Genomic DNA, 24361 nt, shown 5'->3' on the forward strand with positions numbered 1-24361 from the left:
TGCTTTTACTCTTAAGGGTACGTCTACACTACCCGCTGGGTAGCGATCGATCTATCGAGGATTGATTTATCATGTGTAGTGTAGACACGATAAATCGATCCCCGATCGCTCTCCTGTCGACTGCTGAACTCCAGCTCGGCGACAGGTGGAAGCAAAGTCGACGGGGGAGCCTCGGCCATCAATCCCGCCCCGTGAGGACGCGAAGTAAGTAATTCTAAGTCGATCTAAGATGCATCGACTTCAGCTACACTATTCTCGTAGCTGAAGTTGCGTATCTTAGATCGATTGCCCCCTAGTGTAGACCAGGCCTAAGAGCCAGAAGAATGTTTTTGGTGAACTGGAGAAGATATCAGATGTTGTTGGAATTGGAAGATTCTTTGGTATGAGACAGATCAAATATGGAATTGGGTTGCTGGAGGGAGGGATTGGCAAGAAGAAATTCAGTAAGAGAGTCTGAATTGCAGCTGGAGCAGTGAGAAGGAATGGGGCATGTGGGAATGAGGAAATCAGATGGGAGGTAGGAGTGGCATTTTAAAATTGGGCAGTTAGGAGTAGGAATATCTTGCCTGTCCCTTATGTCGTATACCCTTTCCTTGGAGGTCCCTTCCTCCTCATAGTGAAGTGAACTCTTTAGTACAAGCCAAGGACAGGGAGACAGTTTATGAATGGCTCCCCCACAAACAAAATAACTTACTGTACAATTCACTCCCCAACAGTCACCCCTATTATCTAAGTATTCCCTATACATTATTTCCTCTCACTTTCAGATTTGAATCCCCATCCCATACAATCAGTTCTGCCCCTACAAAACCAACTCCTGCCTTAAAATATATTACCTTCCCTGTTCTTCAAAATCAATTTCCCCACCTCCCAATACACAATCACATTTTCTCCTCTGAGATCCCAAGATCCTTTCCATCACATGAGCTAAGCTTCCCTTCACAGCAGTCTAGCATCTCTTTCCCTTAAGAGCCCTGCTTCCCCAAGATGGGGAAGGTGGTTACTATAGATCCTCCAGCCCTGCTGGCCCAATGGGGCTGGCACTGTACGCATAACAAAGAGTCCCCCTGCCTTGAAGAGGGAACTCAGAAACATACATGCATTGGCTGGGGCTGGGCTACCTTCTTTTTGCTCTTATGAGGCCAAGCTTCAGGCCTGGTTACACTCTTGTAAAAGGAGCAATAGTCCCTTCTTGCTGCATAGTTATTCTTGGCACCACTGATACTAGAGCTGTTCAGGCACAGTGTGAAGGAAAAGGGGCAGAGGCAAGGGGAAGAGCTGTTTGGGCATTTGGGAGCTGAGCAACCCTATGTGGCTCCTGGATCCTCTGAATCCCACTGGGGCCGCAGTGGCTGCTGCAGCTGTCTGTTGCTTCTCCTGTAAGGGTGTGGGGAAAGAAGGCTGGGGATATAGTCTATATATTACAAAAGGTTAAAATGGAAATGGTTCACCCTGGAAAGAAGTTTTCCCCATGCCTCACCCCCCAACTGTATTGGAGGGAGCGTTTCTTTGGCTTAATGGCCCTTTGTTCCTTACTAGCAGACACTCTGATTTGGAGACCTGTAAGGGATGTGAAACACCCTTTAAAGTTCTTTGGAGGCTGCTTGTCAGTCAACATGGAAGAATCCATATCTTCCCCTTTGAGTGCTTGTCCACAGGCACGTTCCACTAACGGTGTCCACGTGCCAGAGACGGATGTCTTTTGGCCAGTGAGTGTGGAGGCACTGAGCATGCTCAGTGCTTCCCCAACCACATCCTCAAGGACACAGGTGGGATGGGTCACTATGTAGCCACTTATAAGGAAAGGATGAGATTCTTTCCTTCGCACCTGGCAGCTTCAACAGCCATGGAGCTCACTCACGCTGGCCCTGGGATTTGGCCTGTGGGTTACATAGGCTATCATAGCTCAGCCACATAGGACTAGCTCTGAAGCAACAGAGTTCTCTGATAGAATTGTACTCCAGTTCTATTGTTAGACATTGCCCCATATGAGTGACAGGACTGAAATATTTTATAAAACTCTACAGCTATTTAAAAAAACTGCAACTCTGAAATATTTCATTGGTTGTTGGGGGAGAGGAGACTTGTTATTTACCTGGTATGGGGATGGGAATCATTACCAGAGAGAAGGTGAGTGGTGGGTTGTACATGACCAGTTTGTTTGGTTCAGATACTACTTTTCAATTGTTAGCATTTTAAAAATGTACTCAGTTTGCCCCGTCACTGTCTTGGAAAAATGTATAAAATAAATGTATAAACAAAGTGCAGTTAGATAATTATTTGCATTGGGTCTGCGTAAAACCTGAGGTCCAAGTTAGTACAAATAATAATGAGGTATGGTAATTTTTTGTAACATGGTGATATAATCTCTAGAGGCAGATCTGCAGATGGTGTAAATTGCATCGCTCCATTGACTTCAAAGGAGATATGACAGTTTACACCAGCTGAGGATCTGACTTTAGATTTTAAGGGGAAACTCCCAATAATATATATGTTGGTTTAGCAGAAGCCGTTCCCAGGTGGATTTATACAGTCGTTTAAAATTTAAAATAGAGTTGTCCTCAGGTTTAAAATCTGGTTGCCAGAAAATGATTTACAAAATGTTGACGAATTTTACATTTCCTGCAGTTCCACATAATGTTTAAAGATGGTAGTAAATGTAACAGTGGTCAATGGGTAATAACCCCTGCTATGTGATAAGGATATCATCTTTTTGTAACTCTGGCCCATGGCATATATCAGTAGCCAGAAAATAAAGAGCAGTCTCTTACTAGAACTCTGATGTGTCACACCTTTATTACAGTAAATTATACTGCACTTAAGCAATACAAACAATCATTTCCTCCTGTTGTGTCTGGATTTAAGAATTTATCTTAGATTTTGCCCCCAGTTGTGACATTGCTCCTTGTTCTTGATTTTGCAAGTAGAGTTCACTTTTTCAAGGGAAAGGAGCATCTGACATTAATACAATTAGACCTTAAAAATGATAACTGCCTGACACTTAAACCTTCAGGGGTATGATATAAGACTTCTTCAACTGAAATGTATATTCAGGGAATACTTTTATTAACCCAATAAGGGTACAAGGATATATCAGCAACATACGTTTCCATAAGCATTTGGTCCTAAATTCTCTGTGTATGTTCCTCTCTAATGAAAATTTGACTCTCTTAAATCCCATTTCAGGTTCTGAAGTGAAAACAGTTTTGTGTATTGATTTGTTTCTGTTCTGTTGAGATTATTTAACTATTTTGCTCAAAGGAATGATAAAATATTTACAGCTCCACTGGCATAATTGAATATTTTTTACCCTGAGCAAAGGAGTCTTTTTCATCTCTGTCAAAACTATGAGGATTTCACTAATTCCTTTCTTTAAATTCCTCACTGACCTTCTGGCTGATAAGGAATGATTGAGATTTAAGAGTCCTTCTTCTCTTATTGGCTACCTAATCTTATTGGTCTGTCTAGGTAATTTTATGATCCTCACATCACCATAGTATTTCAGGCCTTGTCTACACTGGCAAGTTCTTGCGCAGTAAAGCAGCTTTCTGCTCTCTAACTCCCGAGGTGTACGCACTGCCAAGCCACTTAGTGTGCAGAAACTGCTCAGTTGCAGCACTGTGAAAAAATCAGCCCAAGAGGTATACAGCTTTCTGCACCAGGGTACAGCGCCGCAGTGCCAGTGTAGACACCTTGGTCGATTACAGTCCCTACAGTGATTGGCCTCTGGGAGGTGTCCCACAATGCCTGTTCTCGACACTCTGGTCATCAGTTTGAACTCTACTGCTCTGCCTTCAGGTGACCAACCATCATCCCCATCCTATAAATTCCTTTGGAATTTTGATTGTCCCTTTCCTGTTTGCTCGGTGATGCATGCAGTGGTCTCATGCCTGCTCAACGCACCAGGCAGTCCCCCACTTGGAGCAATGCTGAGCTGCTGGACCTCATCAGCATTTGGGGAGAGGAGGCTGTCCAGTCCCAGCTGCGCTCCAGCTGTAGGAATTATGATACCTGCAGACAGATTTCACAATACATGACAGAAAGGGGCCATGACCAGGACACACTGCAGTGCAGGGTCACAGTGAAGGAGCTGCAGAACACCTATCACAAGGCACAGGAAGCAAACTGCCACTCCAGTGCTGCGCCCACGAGCTGATGGTTCTACAAAGAGCTGGATGCAATACTTGGTGGCGACCCCACTGCCACTGTGAAGGCCACTGTGGATACTTTGGTGGCTCACATGCCAGTTGAGAGTGGACCGAGCCAAGAGGAGGAAATCTTGGATGAAGATGTGCTGGGGGAGAGGAGCCCAGAGGCAGAAGATGACTTGGATGTCAGAGATGCATGCAGCCAAGAGCTCTTCTCTACCCTGGAGGAGGCTAGCTAGTAACAGCTGTCAGATCTTGGTGAAGCGCAAACAGGAGAGGAGGCCCCTGGTAAATGGAATTGATTTGGGAATTGCTGAAGCGAGTTGTTGGGGGCAGAAAGCAGGCTTGTGTCTGTATGATGTGCATACCACCACATACCTACTCTGAGCAGTGGAACAGGGTGTTGATTGTCTTCCTTAGTTCACAGGAATCTGCCTCAGAGATCTCCAGGAAACTCTTATGGAGATACTGGGCAACCCACTCCTGTAGGTTCTTTGGCAGAGCTGCTTTGTTTCTTGCCCCATTAAGGGTAACTTTCCCGCACCACTCTGCCATCACTGGGGAGACCATTGCTGCCCGCAGGCGAGCCTTGCTTGATTCCCTGCTCACCCTCAGCAGCGAGATATCTTCCATAATGAACACAGCCTGTGGAAAATGTGGGGACAGGAATGATTTTAAGCCCCTTCCCCCCTGCAGTGCTGGCTGTCCCCAAAAGCCACATGCACAGTGTACAGTATGGTCCTGGAACACTGATTTCCCCTACTCCTGTGCTGGCTCACCATTTTGGGGGTCTTGTGGCTCATGTGTGCTTGCTTGGGGTCAGCCTGTTAGTGACAAGTGTGTGAATAGTGGCTGTATTTTAAATCAGTGATCTGTGTATACTTAAATACTGCTTCTGTAAAATGTTGCATTTTGGCTTCACAGAGATGATCTTGGGATCCCAGCCTCCCTTTTTGTTATCACTGGCTGAATGGCTGCGCAGAATAAGAAAGCGGCCAAGAAGAACTAAGGAGGACTTTCTGCGTGATGTCAAGATGCACTCCGTGTCCAAAAAACAAGAATTGAAGGAGTGACAGGACAGCGAGAAGAGGGACTGAAAGGAGAATGCAGCTTGCTGGAACAAAGCCATGGAGCGGCTCTTAAACATTATGGAGAGCCAAGCGGACATGCTCCAGGCTATACTAACCCTGCAAACCGAGCAGCTCTGTGCTCGCCCGCCCTCCCATGCAGCCGCTGTTGCAAAACTCTTTCCCATGTTCCTCCCAGACACCGCCAACACAATCTTATCAATCTGCTGGCTCCAGTGTGTACCCGTTGCATTCCACTCCTGCCTCATCACAGTCCAGCCCTGTGGACTCCCATTACTCACTGTACTCAACACCTGTCCGTCTGCAGTTTAGTGCTGCTGAAGTACAGTACCTGCTGCACTGTACTCCAGAGGAGAAGATTGGACATAAACAAATATTTAACCATCCCAGGACTCCACCTCCTTCTGGGACCCTCCCTTCCCCCATGTCCCTCAATGCTGTTGTGTTTTTTTGTCTCTGTCTGTCTGTCTGTCTCTCTCTCTCTCTCTCCTCTGATTGATTGATTGATTGTTTTTTAATAAAAGAATTGTTTTCGTTTGAAAGCAATCTTTATTCCATTAATTGAAAGCAAACAGAGCCCTGCAACGCAACAGGCGATTTTCTTATGCCTTCATAGTGCATCGTCTGCACCAATCACAATCACCTCCTAGCATTACAAGCACTGCACTCCCAAGCATAGCAACAAATGTTAGTGGCTTTCAGCCTCAAATTGCTGCCTCAAGGCATCCCTGATCCTTATGGCCCCACACTGCACCCCTCTAATGGCTCTGGTTTCTTGCTGTTCAAATTCAGCCTCCAGGTGCTGAGCCTCAGCAGTCGAGTCCTGTGTGAAGCTTTCACCCTTCACTTCACAAATATTACGGAGCGTACAGGACACGGCTATAAGCGTAGGAATATTGTCATTGGCCAGGTCCAGCCTCTCATATAAGCAGCGCCAGCAGGCCTTTAAATGCACACTCAACAGTCATTCTACACTTGCTCAGCCTGTTGTTGAACCACTCCTTACTGCTGTGAAGGTGCCCCAGTTATGGCTTCATAAGCCACTGCATTAAGGGGTATGCGGGGTCTCCCAGGATCACAGTGGGCATTTTGACTTTCCCTACAGTGATCTTCTGGTCTGGGAAGGAAGTCCCTGCTTGCAGCTTCCTGAACAGGCCAGTGTTCCCAAAGATGCATGCATCATGCACCTTTCCGGACCAGCCTGTGTTAATGTCCATGAAATGCCCACGGTGATCCACGAATGACTGGAGAACCATTGAGAAATACCCCTTCTGATTAATGTGCTAGGTGGCTAGGTGGTCTGGTGCCAGAATTAGAATATGTGTGCCATCTATCTCCCCTCCGCAATTAGGGGAGCCCATTTGTGCAGAGCCATCCACAATGTCACGCACATTGCCCAGAGTCACAGTCTTTTGGAGCAGGATGCAATTAATAGTCTTGCAAACTTCCATCAACACCAGTCCAACAGTCAACTTTCCCACTCCGAACTGGTTAGTTGGGGGAGGGATAGCTCAGTGGTTTGAGCATTGGCCTGCTAAACTCAGGGTTGTGAGTTCAATCCTTGAGGGGGCCATTTAGGGAACTGGGGTAAAAATCTGTCTGGGGATTGGTCTTGTTTTGAGCAGGGGGTTGGACTAGATGATCTCCTAAGGTCCCTTCCAACCCTGATATTCTATGAATCAGTAGCAGTCTGGAGTAACCAGCTTCCACAGTGCAATCACCAACAACAGAGCAGCTCTCATTCTTGTGTCCTTGTGCCACAAGGCTGGGGTGAGCTCATCACACAGTCCCATAAATGTGGCTTTCCTCATCCAAAAGTTCTGCAGCCACTGCTCGTCATCCTAGAAGTGCATGATGATCTGATCCCACCACTCAGTGTTTGTTTCCTGAGCCCAAAAGCTGCGTTCCACTGTGGTCAACACCTTTGTGAATGTCACAAGCAATCTCGTGTCATAGCTACTATGCGTGGCGAAATCAATGTTGCACTTCTCTTGCCTTTGTAGTTTAAGGAATAACTCCACTTCCACTCGTGACGTGTTGGTGATCGCAAGAAGCATATTGGTCAACAGTGTGGGATCCATTTCTGCAGCCTGAAGAGGCAGAGTGTGCAGTACACAAACTGTTTAAAGATGGCACCAAATGCAGACGGAAGAACAGGGATTGCTGGGATGTGAAGCAATGCATGACGGGGCATTGGGAGAGGACCCAGGATACCCTGCGACCCCCTCCACCTTCCCACATTTCTTAGTGGGAGAAGAGGAATAGATGTTCTGTAGGATAGCTGCCCAGAGTGCACCGTTGCAAGCGCCGCAAGTGTGAGCACGCTAATGCATAGGCAGCTGACAGTGTGAACACACAACAGTGGTTTCCCTTCAGTGTTCTCTGAGCAGCACTGTAACTGCTGGCTCTGTAACTCTGCCAGTGTAGACATACCCTAAGTCCTAATGGTCTGTGATACTTGGCTGAGTGGGCTCTTAATATATAGCTGAGTAATTCAAGGCAAGGTCATTTGTCCTAGCCCCTGATGGCCAGAGGCCTATCTGTTCTCCTGTCGTGGCAGAATGCTAATATTAAGCTGTTGGAAACTGCACCAGAAATAACGACATTATAAAATTATTTCTGTTAGATTTTTCTCCCTTTGCTGTAGAGGTAATTCAGCCAGACAGTTAGCCTAGTGGTCAGTATCATATGATTTGAATATATGCTGTGATGCCTCTGAGAAATCGGCCAGTTAAATATGGATTGAGGGGCAGATGGGATTAATTGGCATTTACTTCATGGATAATTATTTTTAAAATGTCAAAATGTATATAAAATGTATATATTTCATTGTATCCCTCTTCCACTCCATTCTTCGTATATTGCTTGCCTTCTTAGACCCCAATCATGCAAACTCTTACACACTTGAGCAATATGCATCTTTATGCTTATGAATTGTCCCACTAAATTCATTGGGACTACTCACATGTGTAAAGGTACTCACGTGCATAAGTGTTTGCAGGATTAGAAGGGCTAGCTAAGGCCTAGTCTACACACAGTTTTTGTACTAGTATAACTGTTGGTTCAGTGTGTGTAAGTCCTTCTAAGGAGCATCCTCATAAATAGAAATAAGCTATGCCAGTATAAGCACTTTAATACTGGTGTAACTGCATCCACAACAGGGTAGTTGTACTGTGTTAACTATACTGGTATAGTTAAAGTAGTACAACTTTTGTGTGTAGACACTAAACCTAAGATTTTGAGTTCTTTGGAGCAGGGACCATGATCAGATTCTCAGTTTGTGTAAGTTGAAGTCAATGGAGCTATGGCAGTTTATACCAGCTGAGGATCTGGGCCCCATGTTTTCCTATGTGTTTTTACTATGCCTAATACAATGGAACCATGAGCTCTGTTGCAGCCTCTGGGTACTACTATGAGATAAATAGAAAATATTCAATAATAAATTATATGATATGACCTTCTGTTGTATGTATTTTGGATTTCATCCCACTACAATTTAGAATTTAAAAACATAATTTGTACTTTCTTTACTATATAGGACATTGATTTTTGTTCCTTGTTTTGAATACTAATGCCCAGAACACAGGACCGGCGCTACCATTTAGGCAGCCTAGGCAATCGCCTAGGGCGCCAGAATAATTGGTGGGCGCCATTTTGCCGGAAGGGGCGGCAGGCGGCTCCGGTGGAGCTGCCACAGTGGTGCCTGCGGAGGGTCCGGTGCTCCGCGGCTCCGGTGGAGCTGCCGCAGTCGTGCTTGTGGACGGTCGGCTGCTCGCACGGCTCCGGTGGACCGCCCGCAGGCATCACTGCGGCAGCTCCACCGGAGCCACGGAGCACCGGACCCTCCGCAGGCACCACTGCGGCAGCTCCACCGGAGCCGCGGGACCAGCGCGCGGGGCAGCGAAATTGCTGTCCGCCTAGGGCGTTCAAACCCCTAGCGCCGGTCCTGCCAGAACAGCATGACCCAGAATTCAAGATCTAGAACAGATGGTAAACAGCGTGCTAACAAAATTCACAAGATATTAAATGGAAAGAATTGCAAATGCCATTCAGGACAGGGACATAATAGAAAGGTACTTATGTTAGAAGCATACCCAGAAAATAAAATGAGATTCAGATTAGTACATCTAAGGAAAAATAATCTGAAGCACAGATATTCAATGGGAAGGAGAAACTTGGAACAGTAATTTTAAAAAGAAAATCTAGAAGTGATTACTAGGAAATGGGATGAGTTTGCATATGATATGGCAGCCTAAAAGGCTAATGCAGTTCTGAGCTGCATATGCAGAAGTGTTCTGTCATGAAGGAGGGAGGAAATAGGCCCCTTTTTGGTGTGACTAGACCTATCTGGACTATTGCATTCCTTTCTGGTCCCCTCCTTAACCAAAAGGTATTGACAAATTGGATGGAGTTCGGAGAATTACAACAAAGTTACTGGGAAAGGGATTGGCTTGTGAGCAAAGATTAGACGATCTAAGCGCCAAATTTGTAAAGGATTTAGGCATCTAAAGATGCAGATATGTGCTTGAGGGATTTTCAGCAGTACCCAGGTGTCTAACTCCTATTGATTTCAATGGGAGTTAGGTGCCCAGGCACTTTTGGAAATTCTACTAGACACCTATCTGTACCTATACCTTTAAAAATCTGGCCTTCAATCTGTATAGTATGTATAAGAGATGGCTAAAGGGACAATAATAATATTGAAAACCCCAAGAAGATAGAGGAATTATTTAGGGTTTTACATACACTAAGAAAAATTACTAACAGCTAGTGAAATAATTACTGTGATTGCTTAGATTTGTTTAGGTTGTGTTGGGAAATTGTTTAATAATTTTTAATGACCGATACAAAATGATTTCCATTTTATGTTAAATCATTATAACCACAATCATTTTAAAAAGGAATAGAACATCTTAACTCTATATTATAGTCACAGTATCTGTTGATGTTAGAGCAATAATTCTTTTCAATTATTCTGACTCATTAACTTTTATCTTGACTTCATCTTGACTCCTCGTATGTGTAAGAGTTACAGGATCAGATCTTAAGATGCATAAAGGTAAAAAAATAAAGGCTTTGTAAAACTACTAGAAAATCTCAACCACTATATAATTATTTTGTACTACAGTACTGAGTAATATTAAGGATTTCTGTGAAAGTTAGAAGCCTTCTCTATACTCAGCACATTCCAAATGGGTGGAATTCTGTCTGAAGCTCTTCAAGTTTCAACACCAAGAACTTGTGAGTCAGAAAGCCAGTTCCTCTGGTCCAAGTGAGCTGTGTTTGGTGCAAGACAGAGGGAGAGGTGAGGATTTCTTTAAGCTATCTTAATGGTCGTTTGATTGGGCCAGTACTTGGAATAAATTAGAGCAGTCTGTGATCAAGATCTGGAAAAATAAGAATTTTGCTGCTATTACACAGTGTGTGCTTTTCTGCACAGCTTGTAGGGTTCAGATTGTATCTGAAACATCAGTAATTCTAGCAGTAACAGTCTTAGTCAAGGCTGTGTGGTTATGACAGAATAGTCTATTGCTCAATGAAAACAGGGTCATCGCTTATAGCAATGTGTAAAATGTCAGGCAGCTGTTTAGATTATGCATCTTAACTTGCTTTTCAAGCATAACCACGATAAAGCATAGCATTTTGTTTTATTTTCTTTCATTACATTAGTCATCAGGGCTGAGAGTTGTCCTGCTTTACTCTATTTGCTTCTGATTCTCACTTGTGCAATTTGGCTCTCCAGCTGTTCTTTTTTGGAAGCTGTTTATTTTTCTCACCAGTTTAACCAGTTTTAAGTCCATGTTGGCTGCTGTGGAATGGACACCATCCAAACCTTGGTTGAGCTCCTCTAATTTAGCCATAAGTGGTTTTAGGGACAGTGGCTGATCTTGTAAGTGCAGAAAACCTTGACAAGATGGCACCACATCCACTTCTGTGTCAGTTTCCCCCTACAGCACAAACAGTTTTTTCACATATTTCCCCTCCCTTTTGGCATTATTAGGGTTCCTCGTCTACACACAGAAGGAAGTAACAAAGTTTTCCCTTTGAGCTTCAAACCTATAATTAAAAGCACGCATTTGTCAGCAAGTCTGTGGAGGCTCAGAGATGCATGTCTGGTTATTAAGGCTTCCATGCTCCATATTGTGTACATTTATGTTTTATTTTTTTAAATCTATTTAAACTTTATATGCAAAAATATAGGCCCTGATCCTGCAAATAGATGTATTGGTGCAAACTCTTACACTACTGGAATCCTGTGAACTTCAGTGGGACACTGCATGAACATAAAGGTCAACACTAGTAGTGTATCTGTTTGCAGGATGGGGGCCTGAGACTGCAAGATCCGCAAGGCCAAAGAGCTCAGTTTATCTGAGGGTAATTTATTTAATTGGGTTCACTGAATTTGGGATCAGTTTGGTCCACTGAGCACAACACAGTGCAAGCTTCCCCAGCACTGCCTCCAGCTCACAATGACCTCTTCAGGCAATCTCCATGGTTTAGGCCAGTGGTTTTCAAACTGCGGGTTGCGACCCGGAATGTAAAGCGCTGGGTTGCGGCAGCTCTGGTCAGCACTGCCAACCGGGCAATTAAAAGTCCTGTTGGCGGTGCTGCCTGGCTAAGGCAGGCTAGTCCCTAAGTTTCTGACACCATGCTGAGCCCCAGAAGCATCCAGCAGCAGGTCTGGCTCCTAGGTGGCGGGGCCACGGGGCTCTGCGTGCTGCCCCCACCCCGAGCACTGTCTCCGCTGGCCAATGGGAGCTGGGGCGGGGGGAGAGACTGTACCTGCAGGTGAGAGCGCACGGAGCTGCTTGCACACCTCCGCCTAGGAGCCAGATCTGCTGCTGGCTACTTCTGGGGCGCAGCATGGTCTGTGGTGCCAGGACAGGCAGGAAGTCTGCCTTAGCACCCCCACTGTGCCGCTGACCAGGAGCTGCCTGAGCCCGTGCCCCAATCCCCTGACCCAGCCCTGAGCTCCCCCCAATCCTGAGCCCCTTCTTGCACCCAAACCCCTCATCCCTAGCCCCACCCCAGAGCCTGCATCCCCAGCCCAGAGTCCTGACCCTCTCTTGCACTCCAACCCCCTGCCTCAGCCCTGAGCCCCCCCCAAACCCAGAGCCTCTTCCTGCACCCCAAATCCCTCATCCCTGGTACCAGCCCAGAGCCCTGACCCCATCCCACACCCCAACCCTCTGCCCCAGACCTGAGCCCCTCCCGTACCACAAACCCCTCATCCCTTGCTCCATTGGGTCACGGACATCAACAGTTTTCTTCAACTAGGTCACCAGAAAAAAAGTTTGAAAATCACTGGTTTAGGCCATTCACTCTATGGTGCCTTTGCTGAGGCTGTCAACAGGGGTGCAAACTGTTGTAGTAGCTTTTTTGATGTGGAATCTATCCACTAGGGCAAGAGTGTCAAAACGTATTCTGTGGAGATGGCCAAATTCCATTTTTAATTATGATTAATGGGACAAGGTATATAAATGTAGGACTACATAGTCTCCTGAGCCTCACCGGGAGGGGAGGTCTGCACAAAGTAGAGTGTCTATATATGACTAACATGTAGTAACAAACATTCCATTATCATTATTTGGTTAGTACATCGTCTCATTCAGCCTCACTCAGTGGAAAAATAAGCTTTCTTTTAGGACCACTGCTATTTTTCCCCTTTATTTATCTTCCTTTCTCACCATTCATTCTTTTCCCTCTCACTTATCCATATTTTTTTGGGTCTCCCTTCTATTTTTCCTGCAGCAATTTCCAATTATTCACCACATTCCCTCTGCTATTCAGCAATTAAATAGTTAATGCTTACATTAAAGTAAAAATACTTCAGTGGGATTAATGGGGTATGAGACCATTTAAACCTCTACAAGCTATTATTCCAGACTGCCTGCAGACTCAGGAAGGCAACACTGTATTGGTTACACTTAGGCCAAATTTGGAAGGGGAACTTTGCAACTGTGAGGGCTATAAACTTATTTCTTATTTTAATCAAAAAGTTAAATTCTGCCAAATCTGAAAATGTTACGCAGGTAAGATCTGGCATATGAGCTAGGTGTTTGGCCTCTGCACGAAGATCTGCACTGAGCCTCCTATTTTTTATTTCTCCCTCAAAAAAGAGCCTACATGACTTGCCCTTTTGAGTCATGATAGTCAGACCTTTTCTGTAAAGTGAATTTGAATATCTTGTTCCAAGTTATTACAGTGTGATTTCAAACCATTTTAACACAATGCAAGAACAGTCTTTGTTGACTGAATAAAGAATGGGAAAGAAAAATACAAGACTTTTAATTTAACAAAGGTATCATATGGAGAAACAATGCTGTTCTATTCAAGAATGTTGTTGTTTCTTCACTCTGACATCCAAAAATCCAAAAAGCTTGTTTTACACCCATTTGATGAACTCTTCTTTGTTTGCAGTTACAGGTTTTTCTGCATTCTCTATGGGGGAAAATCTTAGAGCACAAGATCATGCTTGTGGCCTGAACTGTTAAAGTGGATGAACAAACCCATGATCTAGGAAGTATGCAGAGCAGAATTTACTAAGATGTTATTGTTTTTATCAATCTTTGTTTTATCCAGTATTGTGATGATTTAAAAGCTGTTTAATCCAATACTGCTAATGGTTTCTTAGCAGTTAATATAGATTATCTTTTAAAACCACATTTTACTTTGAGAAGGTAATACTAACAGGATGGGAAACTGAAGCAAGGAGAAGTGTGTCGATTTTCAATGTATTTTTTTAATTTGATCAAATTTGCCCTTTTAATAGTACTTAAAATATATATATTAACGGGCAATTTTTATTTTGTTGTTGAAAGTTTACCTTCATATTAGCCCAAAGTTTCCATATTCTAAAGATTGTCCTTTGGAGGCTCTCTGTGGTTTGACTCCACTTGTACTTTGCCTTTTGGTAAATAAAAGGAGGACTTCAGCTCTAAGCACATTAAAGAACATGAGAAGTATGTAAAGGTTTGATATTTTATGGAAGTGTTCCTGTTTATGATTTACAAAAGGAATAATTACCCTCTCATATCCTAGTGGATTTATCTGCTCTGCTGGCAAAGGAGGCCTTGTCTACACACAATTTGTGCACCATTTAACTAAATCAGTTTCTAAAACTATTTAATTAAATTGAAGTGACTCCCTCCCTAATATGGACACACTTAAATTGGTTTAAATGTCTTAAATTGGTTTAGTTTATGTCAGTTACAAAATGGCATAAGATGAGCTGCTTTAAGATGCTCTAAAACTGATATAATGGTGCCCGGCACAAAGTTGCACCCATTTACCTAAACGGGTGAAAAAAAATCACCTTTAGTTTGACATGTGCAGCTCTGCATGGGAAAGAAAGAGTCCCACGTCCTGAGTTGGTTGATTGACAAACTGATGCTCCAATGGGAAGCCTCTGTTCTTGGAGCTGGCAGTTACTGGCAGTTGTTTTGGCCCAAAGGGGATAGAGGTTCAGAACATCTCTAGAGAGAAGAAAAAGTAATTGAAGGAAAAGAAGAAACAGAAGAAAGGAGTAAGCACTCCTAGAAAAGAAGGAGGAAAGAAGCCATGTACATTGACCAGCGCTGGTCCTAGGATACGCTGGCCTCACCACCGACTTTTGTGGGATCTCAGGCCTCCAAAATCACAGGTGATACTGAATAGAAGAGGAATAGGGGCTCAGACCCTATGCTGATAGGCGCCCAATGAGAACCTGGATATGGATAAATACATAGCATAGAAGGATAGGTCCTGTTTAGAAAAAAAGAGTTCTTGAGCCTTAGAGATTTGCTGTTGTCCAATCATTTAAAGTCAGGGAATATACTATGTTCTTGGTTTTAAAAAGACACACTTTCTTTATGCTATGTTTTGTCACATAGTAAAGGGGAACCTTGGGGACAGAACTGCAGAGTGCAGGGAAGAGGGAAATCTCAGGCTTTTAAATTTTTCACTGTGTGTAGGTGCATCCTTGGGGCATTCAAAGGTTGTGCTTGTATATGGTACCTCCCTGGGCCTGCTGCCTACTGCTGAAGCAGCTTCCTGCAAAGCACCACTCCAGCCGGTAGTAGGTGCTATAGTAAATCTTCCCATCTCCCACTTGCTGGCTGCCTCTGCTGAGGGGGAAGCTGCAGGAAAGGCAGCAATACTTGCTGCACATAGTTTAGAGCTAATCCCCAAGCGTGGCTGCTTATCAAGCTCAGGTCATGCCAAACCAGGAGGGGTTGCAGTAGGAGAGGGGCCTGAGACAGCAAATGGCAGGCAATGTATGTCAACCCAAAAGTGGGAAGCCAAGCAGGGCAGGGGCAGGAGTCTGATAGGGGGCCTACTGAGGTGAAACTGAAACAGGTGGGACTAGACTACATGAAAGAGTGTATGGGGAAGGAGGGAGGGAAGCTGGCAGGTCTGTGGTAGAGGTATCTGGCTGTTAGAGCAGTGCTGAAAGTAACTAAAGACACTCATTTACAGTTGGAGGAACTCACACCCTAAGGGTATGTCTTCACTACCAACATTAAAGCGGTGCCGTGGCAGCGCTTTAATGTGACTGTGTAGTTGTGGCACCAGCGCTGTAAAAAACCCACCTCCACGAGGGGAGTAGCTCCCAGCACTGGTACACTGTCTACCACTGCCACTTTACAGTGCTGAAACTTGCAATGCTCAGGGTGGGGAGGGGAGTTCAAACCCTGAAGCAAGAAAGTTGCAGCACTGTAAAGTGCTAGCGTAGACAAGGCCTAAGATCTTCCTCAAGCCACCTCACTCTGTATCACCAGCTCCTAACCTAGTGAAAGGCAAAAATATTATAATTGGTAAAACAGAAAACTACTTACAAGTAATGTAATTGAATTCCCCAATTGCTGAAAAGAGTGGTGGTAAGAGATGTATTTAGAAGAATATTCCTATGTGCGTGTGAAGAGAGTGCCAAGAGTGACAGTCTCAGGAGAGGTGACAATGGCTGTCTCATTTCTGTGAACGGACCCAGTAAAGATCATGGCAAGTGTTATCTGACTTTCAAGACCTTGTGAGGTAGTACAGCCTGCAGACAATCCGGTTCTTGCAGTGGCCGTGGCTCTTGCCTAGCAGATTAAACATTTGTTTACTTTCCTTTTACAGGGAAGCCAGGAGTAATGGTGGTGGCTTCCAGATGGGGAATTTGGGGCAAAGCCTTCCATTGCTCTCTCTGTTATGTCCCCACTAATATGGCAAAGCTAACAATGGCACCCCCAGTTGGTGTGGCAGAGGGAAGGGGAAACAGGACGAGGAGAGTTGTTATAGGAGCCGGCTCCAATGTACAATTGAAATGGCTCTTTGAGAGGAAGAGGGTAAGGACAGTATTCAGTTAGGCTTGTAGAAAAGTGTTTAAAGTTTATGGTTTTAAGTTAAGGTTTCTGTTACTAGGATCCACCATTGCCTGGAATCATATCAAACAGCAAACAACTGGAGCATCTGGATAAGTACACATTTTAATTTCCCTTTTCTCTGTAGGCTGGATCTGGTCTATTTAACTCACTGTCTCCTAAACTTTTAGAAACAACTCCTGCCCCTTTTTCTCTGGGTGCAGAGGTCCCTCGTGCAGCAGAATAGGTTTGATTTTGCTCCTCCAGGGATAAAGAAAGCAGGATATGGCGATGCCACTAAAGGTGTAAAAAAGCACAGACATTAGTTATAATGGGGGCTGTCTACATGCTATCATGTGGAACTAAATAAGGGCCAGAAGATCTGCTGCTAGATAAATTCTGTATGCTTTTCACCTTACCAGAAGGATGCAGGGGCACTAGGACTGTGACAGCTACTCTAGCCATTAGCATCAGCCACAGATGGGGGGATGGGGGGAAGAGATGTGTATTGTCTTGAAAATAAGGAGAAGTTGATGATAGGTCATGGGACATAGACGGAGCCAGCTCTGGATTATTCTAGCTTTCTCTGACTGGGAAAACAAAGTTGGTCAGTACAGCTTTGCTCAAAAGATTAGTTTTAGTTAATATAATTTGATTAACTGATAAAGGACAGATACTTGATTGCATTATCAGTCCAGCAAGGGCTGATAGAGATGAAGTGGAGGGCCAAAGTCAAAGCGGTCATAGAGAGGTCAGTTTCTGTCAAATGGAATGCAGAGTATATAACACGTTCATTGTGAGGTGATTTTCTAGTTTGCGTAAGAAGTTCTTACTAAATGAGAGCTGCCAGTCAACCAATCAGAATACTGTGCTTGATGTTCCGATGTTCTGAGAGGTTTGCAATATTTATAAATCAAAGTAATTTGCATTTCTTTCAATGGTTAAGTTTAAATACTTAAAAAATATATATATAATTTTAAATTGGGCTAAGAGCCACTAGCCCTCCATTATGCATCCTAAAAGAGCAAAACAGGGCCCAGGTCTAGCACTTTCCCTCCCTGATAGGCATCCTTAATTCAAAGGTTTACTTATGCCACACATGAAAATGGGTTGAGTGGCTCTTCTCTATTGCCAACCTCAAACATTCAAAATTCATGAATCAGGTCTCAAATATCATGAGAATAGTTTACAAATCATTCATTTAAAAGGGTGCTGCTTTTTACTGCAAACTATTTATTTTTACATGAGATTGTTACATCTCACTTGCTCTCAGACCACACTCTAGTTTCACATCTTGTCTCATAGAACCATAAAACTGAGTATATGTTTAACAGATTTGACACGCATCTGACGAAGTGGGTATTCACCCAGGAAAGCTCATGCTCCAAAACATCTGTTAGTCTATAAGGTGCCACAGGACTCTTTGCTGCTTTTACAGATCCAGACTAACACGGCTACCCCTCTGATATTTAACAGATTATGTCTATTCCACTTGTACTTAAGCACTCTGTACCATTTTGCACAGCTGAACATTTAGCAATTATTTTTTTTAAATGTGGGGCATTTTGCTATAAAACAATAAACATACTTACTCTGTGCTGAAACTAAAAATAATAATAAAAAAAAATCAATCACTTTACTTCTGGACCTGAAATCCCCATCAGAAAAGTTAGCAATGTATATATACCAACCAAATATACCTATCTTGGGCATAGGGTGACCAGATGTCCTAATTTTATAAAGACAGTCCAGATTTTTAGGTCTTTTTCTTATATAGCCTCCTATTACCTCCCCACCCCATCCTGATTTTTCACATTTGCTGTCTGGTCACCCTACTTGGGCAGGGAACTACTATATTGGATTTGTTGATTTCGAGTGTTAGTAGAAAAGATTATCTAGCATCAGTGTTCCATTTCTTCTTCTGGTATTAACAGATTTCCCAAGCTATGAGAAGCATTTAAAAAAAATCTGCTTAGATTTGAGCTTCTCAACCCTCCCAGTCTTTACAAGCAATCTTGTAATGATAGACTTTAAACAAAGAATAAATACACTGTCTTTGTTCTTAAGGCGGCAGAGATGAAACTTCCCGCCGCTAACAGCTATCAGCAAGGTTGTATTTTACTTTGGGGGGTGGTGTCAGACTTCGACTTACGATCGTGCCACATGTGCACAGAGCTGAAAAACTCACTTGGAAGCGATCTCCAGAAAAGGGGAGCGAGCACTCGATTTTTTTGTTTGGTTTCCTCTCGTGAGAGACATGCAGGTTTGGCTGGCTGGAGGCGACACCATTAAAGGTGTGCGCATCTCCCATCCTCCTTGCAACTGCGACGGGCTTAACTCGCTGCAGTGCAAACGGATTCCTTTAAACAGGGCGCCGGTGAGGAGGTCATAGCACAGCCTCTGCTTACAGTGGCACCACCGCAATGAACTGTGTGTGCTGCGGGGTTAGGGGCGTGAAGGCGGCGGGCCCGGGCTGTGCCCCGCCTCCGGCACGAGAGCAGAGCTGCGTTCCTCTCCCCGCGTGCTACGTGTCGTTCAGTTAAAGGGACAGTTCCCGCTTGATGCGCGGGGTTGTGAGCTGGAGAACTAGCGCAGCACCCCAGCGGCGCTGGAGGAGCACGGCAGCCTGCGCGGCCACCCTGCGCTCCCGCCCCCGGCAGCAAGCCCCTCTGCGCCTTTCCTACAGCCCGTCCCCCTCTCCTCCCGCGGCGGCCGAGCGGGGGTGGCGCGGTCGGAAGAGCAGCTCTGGTGACTCGGTCCCGGGTCAGACCGCTGTTCGCTCTATCCCACAGCCATCCCCGCCTCCAGCTCTGGCTACCGCCTGGAGCGCCTCAGTGCCCGCGCAGCGGCCACCACCCTCCCTCGTCCCCACCCCACACACCCAACGGAAAGAGACTTCTCCAGCCCCGCCCTTTTCAGCTCCCCATTCGCGCCAAACGAACGTATGACGTATTTTGTGCGTGGCCCGGCCTCCGTCTTCCTTGTTTTCAAACTGAGTGGGCGTGCGTGATTGGCTGGCGTAGAGGCCACGAGACTAACGGTCGCGGGAAAGCCGCGGAGTCTGAACGGCAAGAGCTGGGCTGCCCTGGGCAGCGCTAGCGAATAAGTCCGTGCGGAGCCTGCGTTGGTGCGGGGCAGGAGCAGCCTAGAGTGGCGCCTACTCAGCGCCGACAGTGGCAGCACCGGGGAGCGGTCAGCGCGGGGCTTGCGGCGTGGGAGCGGCCGGCAGGCAGCCAGGGTGTTGGGGGGCGCGTCTCCCCGTGAGCGGGGCCCGTACGGAGCTGCGAGCGGCCCGGAGCTGCGGTCCCGCCATGAGCTCTGTGAGCCGGCTGCAGGCCGCGCCGCGCCGCCTCTCGGTCCGGCCGGCGGACGCCCCGATCCGACAGAAGCTGCTGTTCCCAGCCGGCAGCGACGAGGACGATGATGAGGAGGAAGGAGGTAGCAGCGGCAACAGCACCGGCGAGGACTCAGCCTTCCAGGAGGCGGACTCGCCGCTCTCGGGAGCCCGCACCCCGGCGCGGGGCGAGCCGCCGCCGCTGGAAGAGGAGGAGATGGAGCCGGCGGTGTCCGCACTGCCCGGGGATGAGGAGGACTCATGGGAGGAGGAGGGCTTCGGCTCGTCCCCGGTCAAGTCTCCCGGAGCCTACTTCATGGCCGGCTCGCCCTCGCCGCCCCTCAAGGGCCGCCGGTGGTGCGGGGAGTCGCCGACGCATTTCACTGCCGGCGCGTACCGGGTCCGCAGCGAGGAGCCCCGCTCCCCCCTGCCCGAGTGCCCCGGCACCCCGCCCCACAAGACGTTCCGCAAGTTGCGCCTTTTCGACACCCCGCACACGCCCAAGGTGAGGAGCCGGACTCGGGATGGGGATGGTTCCCTCTGGAGGAGCTGGGGGCTGCTCGTGGCACACTTCCCCTTTGGTTCTTGATCCCTTGAAGGGAGGCTGGTTGTAACTTGTAGCACGTGTGTGCCCCGTGCTCCATCACAGGTCTTGGCGCGGCCTGTGCGCAGGATTCCCGGAGGAGCTGGCTGCAGTGCTGGGGCTCTCTTGGTCTTCCAGCTCATCAAAGCACTGTACATATAGGGACCCCTATATCCTTTGTTGTTGGGAAGGTCTGCAGTATCCACCCCCTTGGTTGTGGTGTCTGTACGATGTGGGGGAAGGGTAGTGAGGGGCTTGGCTTTGTGGCTGTTTGTACAGCAGGGTAGTCAGTAGGCCGGGGTGGGCAAACTATGGCTCGGGGGCTGTATCTGGACCTTCAGGTCCCGCTGGGGAGTAGGGTTCGGGGCTTGCCCTGCTGCAGCCAGGGAGCAGGGTCAGGGGCTTGCCCTGCTCTGTATGTGGGTTAGGGGTACAGGCTCTGGGTGGCGCTTACGTCAAGCAACTCCGGGAAGCAGCGGCGTGTATCCCCTCCGTAACCTATGCAGAGGAACAGCCAGGGCCTCTGCATGCTGCCCCTGCCCCAAGCGCTATCCCTGCAGCTCGTGTTGGCCTAGAATCATGGTGCGGGGCAAGTCTGGAACCATGGCCAATGAGAGCTGCAGGGGTGGCGCCTGCTGACCAGGCAGTGTGCAGAGCCACCTGGCTGCCCCTCTGCATAGGATATGGAGGGAGGACATGCCACTGCTTCCGGGAGCTGCTTGAGGTAAGCACCATCTGGAGTCTGCACCTCTGACCCCCTCCATCTGCCCTCTGAACCCCTCAGTCCCAGCCCAGATCACTCTCCTGCACCCCAAACTGCTCATCCCCATGCCAGAGCCTGTACCCCCAGCCAGAGCTCTCACCCCCACCCATACACCCCAATCCTCAGCCTGGAACCCCCTCACACATCCTGAGTTTCTTGTTTTTGGCCCTACCCTAGAGCCCTCACTTTGCTGCCTGCCCCCGCACCCCAATGTCATGACCATTTATGACCCGCCATACAATTTTCATACCCAGATGTGGCCTTCGGGCCAGAAAGTTTGCCCACCCCTGCAGTAGGCAGACCATGGATGTGATTGCCAGATGCTTTGAAGTGAATGGGTTGTAAAACCTCTTTATTCACTTATTTTAATTGTGGTGTGAAAAATGTTTCTCTAGAGTCCGGATCTTGACTATACCTTGACCAAGAAATTTGGGTCTTGTATTACAGTAAGGATTCCTGCTTAATGTGGGCTCGAACCAGCCCACCTGTGCAAGAGAAAATACTGTAGGGCACTAGAACTCTCTTTACAGGAAGAGCAATGTTGTTGGCAGGCACAAAATGTTGGATGTCAGGAGGGTGGTGGGTTAGAAGTATTAGTAGATTTGCATTACACTTCCACTTGTTTGGTAGATTTGCAACAAGGGCTAACAATACTCACTACAGAGATAAGGTGGGCAAGGTAATGTCCTTTATTGGACCAACTTCTGTTGGTGAGAGAGAGAGAAGCTTTCTAGCTACACAAAGCTCCTCTTCAGGTTTGGAAAAGGTATTCTGAGCTACATGCAAGGTGGAAAGGATTGTTCGAAAGAACTATTCTACCTTGAATATGTGTTAACTACTTAAAGCTAAACAATCCTTTCCACCATCTTGCATTTAGCTGTGATGCTCAGAGTACCTTTCCCAGACCTGAAGAGGCATTCTGTGTAGTTGGAAAGCTTGGTGTGTCTCACCAATAAAAGTTAGTTCAATAAAAAACACTTCACCCACCTTTCTCTCTAATATCCTGGGACTGACCTGGCTACAACCACTCTGTATAATATAGTTTGTGTAAGGGAAATGATGGCTCTGTTTCCTTTTAAGTGTAAGGAGTGAACTGGAACAGAAAATGGTGCTTTACAAACTCTTCCAACAGCATCTGGCTCCTTAAATATAGAACTGCACCAACAGAGAATAGCTGATGCAGTTTGACAGGGAACCTAAACACAAACAAACAAAACATAATAGCCCATTTCATTCCTCTGTGCCTGGGATTAAAAACAAAGTTATCATCTGTGTTTCCAGCACCACTGCCCATTCTAGAGCAATCATTACATAACATACTTGGTTTGCCTGTAACAAAAAAAAGTTGGCATCTTTTGTAGGTCCTGCCCACAAATTGTCCGTTAAGATTATGTAACAGATGAATCTGGTTTGTTTGGTACTTTTTTAAATTCATATTTTAAAATAGGTGATCAGCCTGTTGGTTTGCCACTATTTTATTAAACATCAGAAGAGTTTTCCAGTCTCACTTTTTGATCTTAAAATTGTAGTTCAGTAATTGAATTTTGTCAGCTTACTTTGATTCCATTGTCATTGTAAATATGTATGAGCTGTTAAATGGACCCAGTTTATCCATTGTGGAATTTTTAAAAAATTAGATTTTGTAAAACAAGTTGTAGGAGTAATAGGCATATTTTCAGTACTTCTAAACACTGCAGTGGACATGTATTTTGAAGACACACTCAACTTTTCAGTCATGGTTGTCTGAATTTTATCTGTTGATGTGTTTAAATGTTCTATCAGTTTGTCTGCATGTTTGTTTGACAGCACCATGTAGTTTATTTCCATTGTTTCTGTTTTGTGGGTATTTGACACCTGAACAAAACTTTGGGGGGTGAGGAGGGAAGAGATAATAATTACAAACTACAAATGGCTAGAGGGACTTGGAACTGCTGAAATATGATCAGTTTCAAAGGAATATGTAAGCTGTTTCATGCTTTTAAAACAATTATTCCCATGCTAGACTTCCAAACAAGCTGTTGCTGCTTGAATACATGGAAATCAGAAAACTGTATTTATTTGGAAACATACTATATAAGTATGGAATTGGCTCGTCTTTTTAAACTTTCTGTGCTGAAAACTAATGTATGTAAGTAATTAAAAGTAAATAGTCTTACTTGATTTATTAATTGTTGATAAAAGTACACTTTTTGAAAAATACTTTTACTCTGAAAATGTCTCTAATTACATGATTGATCTTCTGTTACCATTAATGTGATTACACAGCATGTAAGTGTGACTTAAATGTCAGTGCTTGCTTATATCAAATACCACAGGAAACATGCTTTGTGGGTGGTGTATGCCATTGAACTCTGATGCATTTGAAAACTCAGAATGAGAGTGAGTGAGAGAGCATGTGCCTGCCCAGGTCAATTCTAGGGATTGCAGGTCATGACAGGCGCTGGATGAAGCCCTGGCAGCTTGGCTATAATCTATTGTTCAGTCTTTCATTTTCCCAATTCTCCCCTCCAAAGGAGGCTTGATGAACATACGTAATTGGCTTCCAGAAATAGTATGTTTGGGGTTATGGCAAGAGTGGTTTTACTTCATTTTCAATAGATGACCTTTCTTCACTGTGAAAACCTCTCTTGGATTGAAGTAAATTCCGTTACAGTATCTGTGTGTAATAGGAACTTTTCAATTCTGAATATTGAGAGGACACCCGTATATTTTGTGCATTTCTAGTGCTCCATCAGTGTGGAACTGAGCACTAGTACTGCTATTCTTCTATTTATAGGGACTAACTTTTTTACAGGAGGTAGAAGAATGCAAATTTTATAGGCAAGTCATAACAAAGCTTTATTGTGCTGCTGTGTAGCTGAGCCAATAATGTGTGGTAATTTAGTGTTTAGTGGCTCAGAGTTGAGCGTGTTTTTATATAGTCATGCTTCATGGTCTTTCTGTTGAAAGAGAATCGTGTTAATTGTTCCATCCTTATGTATGGTCTTTTCCTGACTAAAAAGTGACTACTTTTTCTTGCCAGACTTTTAAAAAATGATTAAAATGTTAGTGTTTATCTTTATTCTGGCAATTGCTGTGTCATACTAAAGCATAAAAATTCATAGCCAAGTGATTTACATTG

At 45.5% G+C, this 24361-nt stretch overlaps 1 protein-coding gene across 3 annotated transcripts in view; it reads left to right on the forward strand.

Annotated features, from left to right (window-relative positions):
- Positions 1-24361, forward strand: part of WEE1 (WEE1 G2 checkpoint kinase) — a 42088-nt gene continuing 17727 nt past the window's right edge. Inside the window, exon 1 of one of the 3 annotated variants that reach the window (XM_050955080.1) lies at positions 1-204. Coding sequence is in view for 2 of the 3 variants with exons in the window: in XM_050955077.1 (XP_050811034.1) it covers positions 19872-20399 (528 nt within the window). In the remaining variant the exon portion in view is untranslated. Of the gene's footprint in view, positions 205-19271; positions 20400-22281; positions 23369-24361 lie in introns of those variants that run through there. The other 2 variants (XM_050955077.1, XM_050955079.1) reach the window with 2 other exon arrangements.

The sequence above is a fragment of the Gopherus flavomarginatus genome, chromosome 5, assembly GCF_025201925.1.
Source record: "Gopherus flavomarginatus isolate rGopFla2 chromosome 5, rGopFla2.mat.asm, whole genome shotgun sequence".
Classification (NCBI taxonomy): Eukaryota; Metazoa; Chordata; order Testudines; family Testudinidae; genus Gopherus; species Gopherus flavomarginatus.